General features: G+C 41.7%; 1 protein-coding gene across 4 annotated transcripts in view; it reads left to right on the forward strand.

Moving 5' to 3' along the window:
• The first annotated feature begins 1,371 nt into the window (after positions 1–1,371).
• The window catches only part of LOC137084893 (centrosomal protein of 164 kDa-like), a 25,061-nt gene continuing 14,353 nt past the window's right edge, over positions 1,372–12,079 (forward strand). For 2 of the 4 annotated variants that reach the window (XM_067451446.1, XM_067451444.1), the window contains exons 1-9: positions 1,372–1,575; positions 1,970–2,078; positions 6,367–6,478; positions 6,557–6,797; positions 6,913–7,023; positions 7,118–7,183; positions 7,280–7,357; positions 8,518–8,619; positions 8,862–9,737. In XM_067451446.1, coding sequence (XP_067307547.1) covers positions 1,997–2,078; positions 6,367–6,478; positions 6,557–6,797; positions 6,913–7,023; positions 7,118–7,183; positions 7,280–7,357; positions 8,518–8,619; positions 8,862–9,737 — 1,668 coding nt within the window. In that variant the 5' untranslated portion in view covers positions 1,372–1,575; positions 1,970–1,996. Of the gene's footprint in view, positions 1,576–1,958; positions 2,079–6,366; positions 6,479–6,556; positions 6,798–6,912; positions 7,024–7,117; positions 7,184–7,279; positions 7,358–8,517; positions 8,620–8,861; positions 9,738–12,079 lie in introns of all 4 variants that reach the window. The other 2 variants (XM_067451445.1, XM_067451447.1) reach the window with 2 other exon arrangements.

Genomic DNA, 12,079 nt, shown 5'->3' on the forward strand with positions numbered 1-12,079 from the left:
CCACTGCATGCTAAAGCCCTCAGTGCACTGGAGTAAGTTACACTGGAAAACTGGTGCTAATGTTCATCTGGATGGGCGTCTGATACTCTTCCAGATCAGATGAAATGAAGTATAACACAGGTAACGGACCACACTCTCGGTTCCCAATGTACTCTGGCCTGAAGTGCACGTTTGACTCATTTATTCACAGCACACTTATCACAGACAGATAGGCAATTGCCCCGTGGCTTTTCCTCCAAGAATGGACATCCGTACCAATTCTTGAGCTTGTAGACTACTAGACTAGACCAAATCCTCAGTTCTGAGAACAGCTCATTCTTTCCATTTGGACGTCATTCATTCATTCCAGTCCATTGCTTCTTGTTTTTAACGCTCAGTCACAGTCAATACATGCGAATGTGAATCACCCGAGATGTATTTCAGTGGTTTATCTTATGTTAGAGCTGTGTTTTATAACTTCAAACACTCTTAACTATTGAAACTTTAATGAAACATGACCATTCAGAGAGAACCTGTCTATGAACTACTCAATGGAAATGGTGTAAGATGAGAGAACATTGAGTTTTAAATCAGTGTGTCTGAATCTCACAGGTGATGGAGTAACGTTAAACCATTTCATTAGTAACGTATGCGAGCTGTTTCTGTCGGGATGTTTTTTTTATTAAACATGTAGACGTGTCTTGCTGGTCAAGTCTGGATTGATGTGAAAACAGTCAGTGCGTTTTGCTTTGTCGACATGTTGCTGTGATTTCCAGAGGACCATCATGAATGTTACAACTTTTGTTCTTAAAGCAGTCGCTTGCCTCTCTTTCTCGCTCTTTTTTTACATTGATATTTATTTATTTTCTATTTAAGGCTTGCCTAATATGCTTAACATTTTTCACATGTATTTCTGATATATTAAAGCCATGTGTGAATAATTTTATTGATGTGTATGGTGTAACAAAAGCACATATTAATAAACTGTTGTATCTTTTATGACTCTCTAGTGTTTTTTTTTTTGTTGCATTTTCTGTGTGTGTATGTGTGTATATTTATCTTTATATTCATCTTTAAAGTTATCTTTATGTTTATCTTTATATTGTATTTGTTTATTTTTAAATAATATTTATTTATCGTTATATCTATCTATTTATTGTTATATTTATTTATATTTATCAGCGACAGAGAATAATGAGCGCGGTTAAAATTATGTTGAGGGCTTTTATTTTGAAACGCGCGGCTCTTGCGGCTGCCATCTTTTTCCCTTTTCTGTTTATCTGAAATGTTAATATATCAATGTACATGTGTATAATGAGCGCAAACACATGCTTAAATAAAATGTATAAATTAGTTTGGTCCTTTAATAATAAGTATCGTTGTCGAGGACTTTTATTTTGAAGCGCGGCTCCCGTGGCCGCCATGTTCCTGTCTGGTTGCTGTGATGGAGACGAGGCGCTTCGGATTTTAAACTTTCTGTTATAAATTTTAAAAAATATCTGAAATCCACAACATCTCAGACATGAATCACTAAAGCTTTACAACCACACAATGCTTTAAACACCGCAGAACTGAGGGTGTGGGGTTTGAGAACAGGTGAGGATTAAACTAATCGCGTTATGATCAATAATTATTAGAATGATTGCATTTCATATTCGTTATACTTGCTTTTTAATTGACTGATTATCTAACTTACTCGTGGATTTTTTTGTTTAGTCGTTTATTATACTCTGTTAGCGTGGCGTGTGTTTTTGTTAGATATAGAGCCCTGATATAGATACTAAAACCCGGTTTATATCTGCGTTTATGTATTTATTAACAAAGAGCAGCGAATAAACCGTTGTTTTGTGGAAGACACAAATACTTCGGTGTCGATACTATGACATTTTTATTTACTAAGCAGTAATTTTAGTTGTAAGCAGATGTTATTTGAGAAACGTGCTGTTTTCCAAAGTTTTAATTTGGAGTAATTTATTGAGATTAATTAAAGGCCCGCTCCTGTCACGCCGCCGTCACCATGGCGACCACGGGGCTGCGCATCGGAGATCAGCTGGTGCTGGAGGAAGACTATGATGAAAACTACATCCCGTCTGAGCAAGGTTATGACGCATCATAATTCATAACTGCCGCTAGACATGCTTAGCTTAGAAAAAATATATTCATACTAAACACGCTTTAAAGCTTTTATGTAGAAGTGTTATAATTTTCAGTCATTTATTGACTGTTCTGATTGCTGTTCATAATACTGCTGTCAGTATTTGCATTGTGATGTTATTTTCATGACAATTAATCACAAATGCTCATCAGAAATATCTCTGGTTGGAGTTTCTCTATCCTTAGTAAACGTTTTATTGTTATAGTCAACATTATTATATTTTTACAGTCATTGTTATATCGTTAGAATTCATTAAAATCAACGTTACACTCATTGCTATTGTTATCATCAAAAGAGTTAATGTTACACTAATCGCTATTATCATAGTCACAGTTAACGTTACACTCATCACTATTGTTATCATCGTCACAGTTAACGTTACACTCATCACTATTGTTATCATCGTTACAGTCAACATTACACTCATCACTATTGTTATCATCGTTACAGTTAACGTTACACTCATCGCTATTGTTATCATCGTTACAGTTAACGTTACACTCATCGCTATTGTTATCATCGTTACACTCAACATTACACTCATCACTATTGTTATCATCGTTACAGTTAACGTTACACTCATCGCTATTGTTATCATCGTTACAGTCAACATTACACTCATCACTATTGTTATCATCGTTACACTCAACATTACACTCATCAGTATTGTTATCATCGTTACACTCAACATTACACTCATCACTATTGTTATCATCGTTACAGTCAACATTACACTCATCGCTATTGTTATCATCGTTACACTCAACATTACACTCATCACTATTGTTATCATCGTTACAGTCAACATTACACTCATCACTATTGTTATCATCGTTACACTCAACATTACACTCATCACTATTGTTATCATCGTTACAGTCAACATTACACTCATCACTATTGTTATCATCGTTACAGTTAACGTTACACTCATCGCTATTGTTATCATCGTTACAGTCAACATTACACTCATCACTATTGTTATCATCGTTACAGTCAACATTACACTCATCACTATTGTTATCATCGTTACAGTCAACATTACACTCATCGCTATTGTTATCATCGTTACAGTCAACATTACACTCATCGCTATTGTTATCATCGTTACACTCAACATTACACTCATCACTATTGTTATCATCGTTACAGTTAACGTTACACTCATCGCTATTGTTATCATCGTTACAGTCAACATTACACTCATCACTATTGTTATCATAGTCACAGTTAACGTTACACTCATCGCTATTGTTATCATCGTTACAGTCAACATTACACTCATCGCTATTGTTATCATCGTTACAGTTAACGTTACACTCATCGCTATTGTTATCATCGTTACAGTCAACATTACACTCATCACTATTGTTATCATAGTCACAGTTAACGTTACACTCATCGCTATTGTTATCATCGTTACAGTCAACATTACACTCATCGCTATTGTTATCAGTTACAGTTAACGTTACACTCATCGCTATTGTTATCATCGTTACAGTTAAAGTTACACTCATCGCTATTGTTATCATCGTTACAGTTAACGTTACACTAATCGCTATTGTTATCATCGTTACAGTCAACATTACACTCATTGCTATTGTTATCATCGTTACAGTAAACGTTACACTCATCGCTATTGTTATCATCGTTACAGTTAACGTTACACTCATTGCTATTGTTATCATCGTTACAGTTAACGTTACACTCATCGCTATTGTTATCATCGTTACAGTAAACGTTACACTCATCGCTATTGTTATCATCATTACAGTTAACGTTACACTCATCGCTATTGTTATCATCGTTACAGTTAACGTTACACTCTTCGCTATTGTTATCATTGTTAAAGTTAACGTTACATTCTTCGCTATTGTTATCATCGTTACAGTTAACGTTACACTCATCGCTATTGTTATCATCGTTACAGTTAACGTTACACTCATCGCTATTGTTATCATCGTCACAGTTAACGTTACACTCATCGCTATTGTTATCATCGTTACAGTCAACATTACACTCATCGCTATTGTTATCATCGTTACAGTTAACGTTACACTAATCGCTATGTTATCATCGTTACAGTCAACATTACACTCATTGCTATTGTTATCATCGTTACAGTAAACGTTACACTCATCGCTATTGTTATCATCGTTACAGTCAACATTACACTCATTGCTATTGTTATCATCGTCACAGTTAACGTTACACTCATCCCTATTGTTATCATCGTTACAGTTAACGTTACACTCATCGCTATTGTTATCATCGTCACAGTTAACATTACACTCATCGCTATTGTTATCATCGTCACAGTTAACGTTACACTCATCGCTATTGTTATCATCGTCACAGTTAACGATACACTCATCGCTATTGTTATCATCGTTACAGTTAACGTTACACTCATCGCTATTGTTATCATCGTCACAGTTAACGTTACACTCATCGCTATTGTTATCATCGTCACAGTTAACGTTACACTCATCGCTATTGTTATCATCGTTACAGTTAACGTTACACTCATCGCTATTGTTATCATCGTCACAGTTAACGTTACACTCATCGCTATTGTTATAATCGTCACAGTTAACGTTACACTCATCGCTATTGTTATCATCGTCACAGTTAACGTTACACTCATCGCTATTGTTATCATCGTCACAGTTAACGTTACACTCATCGCTATTGTTATCATCGTTACAGTTAACGTTACACTCATCGCTATTGTTATCATCGTCACAGTTAACGTTACACTCATCGCTATTGTTATCATCGTCACAGTTAACGTTACACTCATCGCTATTGTTATCATCGTCACAGTTAACATTACACTCATCGCTATTGTTATCATCGTCACAGTTAACATTACACTCATCGCTATTGTTATCATCGTTACAGTTAACGTTACACTCATCGCTATTGTTATCATCGTCACAGTTAACGTTACACTCATCGCTATTGTTATCATCGTCACAGTTAACGTTACACTCATCGCTATTGTTATCATCGTTACAGTTAACGTTACACTCATCGCTATTGTTATCATCGTCACAGTTAACATTACATTCATCGCTATTGTTATCATCGTCACAGTTAACGTTACACTCATCGCTATTGTTATCATCGTCACAGTTAACATTACACTCATCGCTATTGTTATCATCGTCACAGTTAACGTTACACTCATCACAATTGTTATTATCGTTACATCATCGTTACTCTCATCGCTAATGTTATCATCGTTAGAGTCAACGTCACACTCATCGGTGTTGTTATTGTTAGTTATTGTTACACTCAGGGCTGTTGTTATTATCGTGATATTTAACGTTACTCATCACTGTTGTTATCATCGTTACAGTTATTCTTACAATAATCAATATTGTTATGATCGTTACATTCATCGTTACATTCATTGTTACACTCATCGCTATTGTTATCATCGTTACAGTCATCGTTACACTCATCGCTATTGTTATCATCGTTACAGTCATCGTTACACTCATCGCTATTGTTATCATCGTTACAGTCATCGTTACACTCATCGCTATTGTTATCATCTTTACAGTCGATGTTACATTCATCGCTATTGTTATCATCGTTACAGTCAACATTACACTCATCGCTATTGTTATCATCGTTACAGTCAACATTACACTCGTCGCTATTGTTATCATCTTTACAGTCAACATTACACTCGTCACTATTGTTATCATCTTTACAGTCGATGTTACATTCATCGCTATTGTTATCATCGTTAAAGTTAATGTTACATTATTCGCTATTGTTATCATCGTTACAGTTAACGTTACATTATTCGCTATTGTTATCATCGTTACAGTCAACATTACACTCATCGCTATTGTTATCATTGTTACAGTCAACATTACACTCATCGCTATTGTTATCATCGTTACAGTCAACATTACACTCATCGCTATTGTTATCATCGTTACAGTTAACGTTACACTCATCGCTATTGTTATCATCGTTACAGTTAACGTTACACTCATCGCTATTGTTATCATCGTTACAGTTAACGTTACACTCATCGCTATTGTTATCATGGTTACAGTCAACATTACACTCGTCGCTATTGTTATCATCGTTACAGTTCACGTTACATTCTTCGCTATATCGTTATAGTCATTGTTACACTCATCCCTTTATGATTAGTCAACTTTACACTCGCGGTGACTGTAAGTGCTGAAGGCCTGTTTTTGCGTCAGAAATCCACGAGTACGCCGCAGAGATCGGCATCGACCCGCAGCGAGAGCCGGAGCTGCTGTGGTTGGCCAGAGAGGGGATGGTGGCGCCGCTGCCGGCAGAGTGGAAACCATGGTAAAGCACGTTTCCACGGTAACACACACCAGTTCACATGGAGACGGGAAGTGATTAAGTGTGTGTGTGTGTGTTCAGCCAGGACGTCACCGGTGAAGTGTACTACTTCAACTTCTCCACGGGACAGTCCACATGGGACCATCCCTGTGACGAGCAGTACCGCCAACTAGTGGTTCTGGAGCGAGAGCGCACACAACACACCAGAACCGCTCTGCCTGCAGCAACCACTGCTGTGGGGAAGGACAAGGAGAAGAAGAAAAAGAAAGAGAAGAAGAAGAAAGAGAAAAAGAAAGACCCAGAGGGAGCCAGAGCCCCAGGGGTGAGTTTATTTCAGAACCATGTCTTAAGCTGATTAGTTGCTGTGGGCATTTTGCCATTGAGAATGGGCAACACATTTCTTTTTGGATATCCGTGTGTGTGTGTGTGTGTGTCAGGTGTTGGCTCCTCTCGCTCCTCTCCGGGGTCTGTCTGAGGCTCCCGTCGCTCCTCTCAGAGGGTCTCTGGGCGTCCCATCCGGACTCCAGCCGCTTAAAACCTCTCTAGGGGTAAAACCGCTGGAATCTCTCATTTGTGCTTCTGAATATGTTTTAGTTCTGATTTCTGAATATTAAATGTGTTTTTGTCACTGGTGTGCCTCAGGCTGCTGTGTCGAGCTCCACTGCTGTCAGGAGTGCTGAGGAAGACGAGGAGATCTCCGAGGAAGAGGTGAAGCTGAAACACACACACTTGAACGCTAATACATGATGATGCACTGAACGCTAGATAGAGTGTGTGTGTGTGTGTGTGTGTGTGTGTGTTTAGAGGCCCCGAGATTCAGCCGGTTTGCTGAAGAATCTTCATTTGGATCTGGATGCTCTGGGAGCTGGACTACAGTATGAGGTGAGCGGCATAAACACATCTATATACACCAATCAGGCACAACATTATGACTAATATTGTGTTAGTCCCCGTTTTGCTGATCCGTTGAGGCATGGACTCCACTAGACCCCTGTGGTATCTGGGACCAAGATGTTAGCAGCATATCCTTTAAGTCCTGTAAATTGCGAGGTGGGGCCTCCATGGATCGGACTTGTTTGTTCGGCACATCCCACAGATGCTCGATTGGATTGAGATCTGGGGATTCTGGAGGCCGAGTCGACGCCTCAAACTGGTTGTTGTGCTCCTCAAACCATTCCTGAAGCATTTGTGCTTTGTGTCAGGAGCATTATCCTGCTGGAAGAGCCACAGCCACCAGAATACCGTTTCCATCAAAGGCTGAACATGGTCTCAGCAATGCTTAGGTAGGTGGAGCGTGTCAAAGTAACATCCACATGGATGGAGGACCCAAGGTTTCCCAGCAGAACATTGGCCAAAGCATCACACTGCCTCCGCCGGCTCGCCTTCTTCCCATAGTGCATCCTGAGGCCATGTGTTCCCCAGGTAAGCCACACACACACACACACACCCGGCCATCCACGTGATGTAGAAGAACACGTGATTCCTCAGACCAGGCCACCTTCTTCCATTGCTCCGTGGTCCAGTTCTGATGCTCACGTGCCACTGTTGGTGCTTTCGGCGGGGTCAGAGGTCACCCTGACTGGTCAGCGGCTATGCCGCCCCATACGCCTCAAACTGAGCTGCTCTGTGTATTCTGACAGCTTTCTATCAGAACCAGCATTAACTTCTGGAGCAGTTTGAGCTCCAGTAGCTCGTCTGTTTGATCGGACCCCACGGGCCAGCCTTCGCTCCCCACGGTCATCAATGAGCCTTGGCCGCCCATGACCCTGTGGCCGGTTCTCCACTGTTCCTGGCCCTTGTCAAACTCACTCAAATCCTTACGCTTGCCCATTGTTCCTGCTTCTAACACATAAACTTTGAGGACAAAATGTTCACTTTGCTGACTAATATATCCCACCCACTAACAGGAGCCGTGATGAAGAGATCATCCGTCAGGTCATAATGTTATGCCTGATTGGTGTGTATATATACCTTTTTTAGGGTTAGCGTGTTTAGTCCTCATTTAGACAGTAAACGTGTGTGTGTCTGTGTGTGTGTTTCAGGACAGTGAGGTCAGTGGAACGGTTCCTCCTGAAGAAAGAACAGAACCTGAACTACAGGATTTGGCTTTATCGAGGGATCACAGTCCAGAACCGGCTTCAGAGGTACCTGTCTGTCTCTCTGCGTGTCTCTCTCTCTGTCTGTCTCTCTGCGTGTCTCTCTCTCTGTCTGTCTGTCTCTCTGCGTGTCTCTCTCTCTGTCTGTCTGTCTCTCTGTCTGTCTCTCTGTCTGCAGTTTATCTGTGTGTCTTTGTTAAAAATACGCCTGTTTGTTTGAGGCGTTTGCATGTGACCTCACACCTCGTCTGTCTGTCTGTCTGTCTCTTACTCCATCCCTCCACTGTAAGGACTCGTTGCGTGGACGTCACTTCCCCTCCACAGCCGCTTCATGCCCTTTGACCTCAGACGCTGCTGAGGAAGACCAGCTGCTGATCGAAGGCATGAATGCCGGTGTGCTGGAGGAGAAACAGTCAGATGAAGAGATCGATGAGCAGATCGAGCTCTTCAGTCCTGAAGAGGAGCAGAGGAACCACACGGAGGACAGAACAGAAGAACAGAGAGATCAGACGGAGAGTGAAGATGATGGAGACGAGCAACGAGAAGAACGGGATGAAGCACAGAGACCAGAGGAAGAGGGAAGTGTTTCCTGGGAGGAGGAGGAGGAAGAGAGGCGTTCAGAACACAGTGAAAGAGAGGAAGATCAGATGGAGAGTAAAGGTGATGCAAAGACATCTGGAAGAGAAGAACAGAGAGAAGATGAGATCAACACTGAAGAAGAGGCAGAGGGAAATGATTCCCATGTGGAGGATGAAGAGAGGCGACACAGGGAAACAGAGGAAGATGAACTCGAGGAAGAGAAGAGAGAGCAGACGGTTGCTCAGAGTGATTTAGACAGCGAGGAGATCGAGTGCTTTCAGAACGGCAGCCTTCAAACAGAAAAAAGAAAAGAACAGAAGCAGGAGAAAGACGAGCTCAATAGTGAAGGAGAGGCTTCCTGTGTGTCCCGTGAAGAAAGGCATTCAGAACACAGGGAAACAGAGGAAGATGAACAGGAGGAAGAGAAGAGAGAGAAAGAAGGACGTGCTGAGATCGGCGCAGAGCCAACGGACGTTCAGAGTGATGGAGAGAGCGAGGAGATCGAGCGCTTTCAGAATGGCAGCACTCAAATAACACACGCTAAGACAGGGAAGTTTGTGCCTCAGTGGAGTCCAGTGTGCAGTGAGGTAGGACTGAAGGCCCCGTCCCTGCGTACAAACCCCGCCCATCTCACATGCCCCGTCCCTGCGTACAAACCCCGCCCATCTCACATCCCCCGCCCCTGCGTACAAACCCCGCCCATCTCACATGCCCCGCCCCTGCGTACAAACCCCGCCCATCTCACATGCCCCGCCCCTGCGTACAAACCCCGCCCATCTCACATGCCCCGCCCCTGCGTACAAACCCCGCCCATCTCACATGCCCCGCCCCTGCGTACAAACCCCACCCATCTCACATCCCCCGCCCCTGCGTACAAACCCCGCCCATCTCACATGCCCCGCCCCTGCGTACAAACCCCGCCCATCTCACATGCCCCGCCCCTGCGTACAAACCCCGCCCATCTCACATGCCCCACCCCTGCGTACAAACCCCGCCCATCTTACATGCCCCGCCCCTGCGTACAAACCACGCTTATTTCACATGCCCCACCCCTGTGTACAAACCCCGCCCATCTCACATGCCCCACCCCTGCGTACAAACCCCGCCCATCTCACATGCCCCGCCCCTGCGTACAAACCCCGCCCATCTCACATGCCCCGCCCCTGCGTACAAACCACGCCCATCTCACATGCCCCACCCCTGCGTACAAACCACGCTCATTTCACATGCCCCGCCCCTGCGTACAAACCCCACCCATTTCACATGCCACACCCCTGCGCACAAACTCCGCCCATCTCACATGCCCCGCCCCCGCGTACAAACCCCGTCCATTTCACATGCCACACCCCTGCATACAAACCCCGCCCATTTCACATGCCACACCCCTGCGTACAAACTCCGCCCATCTCACATGCCCCACAATGTGCAAAAGCCACTCCCCGTCTTTGTTTCTGACGTTTTTTTACGCGTTTTTTAGTATCAAGACGATGCTGTGAAATACTTACTGAAAATATACCGGCATATATCTATTTTCTGGGATTTTTTTGATAATTATATTTAGACAATATTTTGCTGCCGTGTCAGCTGACTCTTATATTTAAATATGATTCTGTAACCACCGGTTTATTGAGTGAGTCATTGAATCACTCACACAACCGATTTGTTCAGACAATGAGCGACTCTCTTTATGAATCGATCATTGATTCGTTCATTTTTAAAACAACATTTTATTCAACATTACCACACATCACAGTATTAAAGCAATGGAAACAAAAAACAACAACATGAAAAATTGTACAACTTAAGAGGACAAAAAGGTTGAATATAGAGGTATAGTTTGAATTGCTTTGGGATTAACAGAGCTTTGGATAGTGTCTATATACCTGTCTAGATCATCTTTGAATAGAGAAAAGAGAGGTTTAGAGCCAGAAAAACATACACTCCCGTCATTTATGTTCAAAGAGTAAGTACATGGCCATGGAAAGGCAGAACCTTGCAGCAGAAAAGACACCCCAGAGGGAATAATTGAAGACAACAGCATATTCATTAGCAGTTATAGGAATCATAAGTAATCTGAATAGTTATAAAGTCTCCCCCAAAAGCGGACCAACTAGAAGAAGGTCATTTTTAAACCAGTTGTCAAAGAAAAGTGATTTATTCTTGTAGAGGATATCCTTATTGTTCCATGAGTAATATCTGTGTGGAGAAAAGGTGTGTTTGTATATTAGGGATTATAGTTACAGAGCAGAAGGAAATTCAGGCCACCAACTTAGAAAGTACAGAGAAAATATAGTTAGGGATAATATTAGGGATTATTAACTCTTTCCCCGCCAGTATTTTAATATAAACTGTTAATATATTTAGTTTTATGAATATCTGAGCATGCAATATATCAAAAGAAAGAGCTGACCCTCTTCTGTAAAACAAAAGAACGTTTTATTCTACCTTCATGCATTCCTTTTATCAACTCTTGAATATGGGTACGTTTCATAAAAAGCAACATTTTGAACAAAAAGCTGAGAAAATCCCGTGTTTGTGAAAGACTGTACCCAGATCAGATTCAGAGATGATCCACAGATGGAGGAGATCGAGTCCATCTACACCTCTAATGCTTCAGTCCTGTAGCTCATCCTGCTCCTCATCTCATTCAGTAACATCAGATAGTTCTGATTTATATGTTGATGATCATGTTATTTTACATATGCATATGATTACATACGGTCGCTTGTTTTACTGCGTCATCCTCACGTGTGTTTTGATCAGGAGAGTCTGTACTCATTCAGAAGATGCGTTATAGCGCCCCCTAGCATCTAACAGTGAAAACATGGAAACCCGGAAAATTCAGTTTTTGGCCCGGGAAAGAGTTACAGAAGTTTTTTTAAAGCAAATTAATTTTAAAAGTGTTGTTTTAAGGTAGTAAAATCGAAAC

Source organism: Pseudorasbora parva, chromosome 8 (assembly GCF_024679245.1).
Source record: "Pseudorasbora parva isolate DD20220531a chromosome 8, ASM2467924v1, whole genome shotgun sequence".
Lineage (NCBI taxonomy): Eukaryota > Metazoa > Chordata > Actinopteri > Cypriniformes > Gobionidae > Pseudorasbora > Pseudorasbora parva.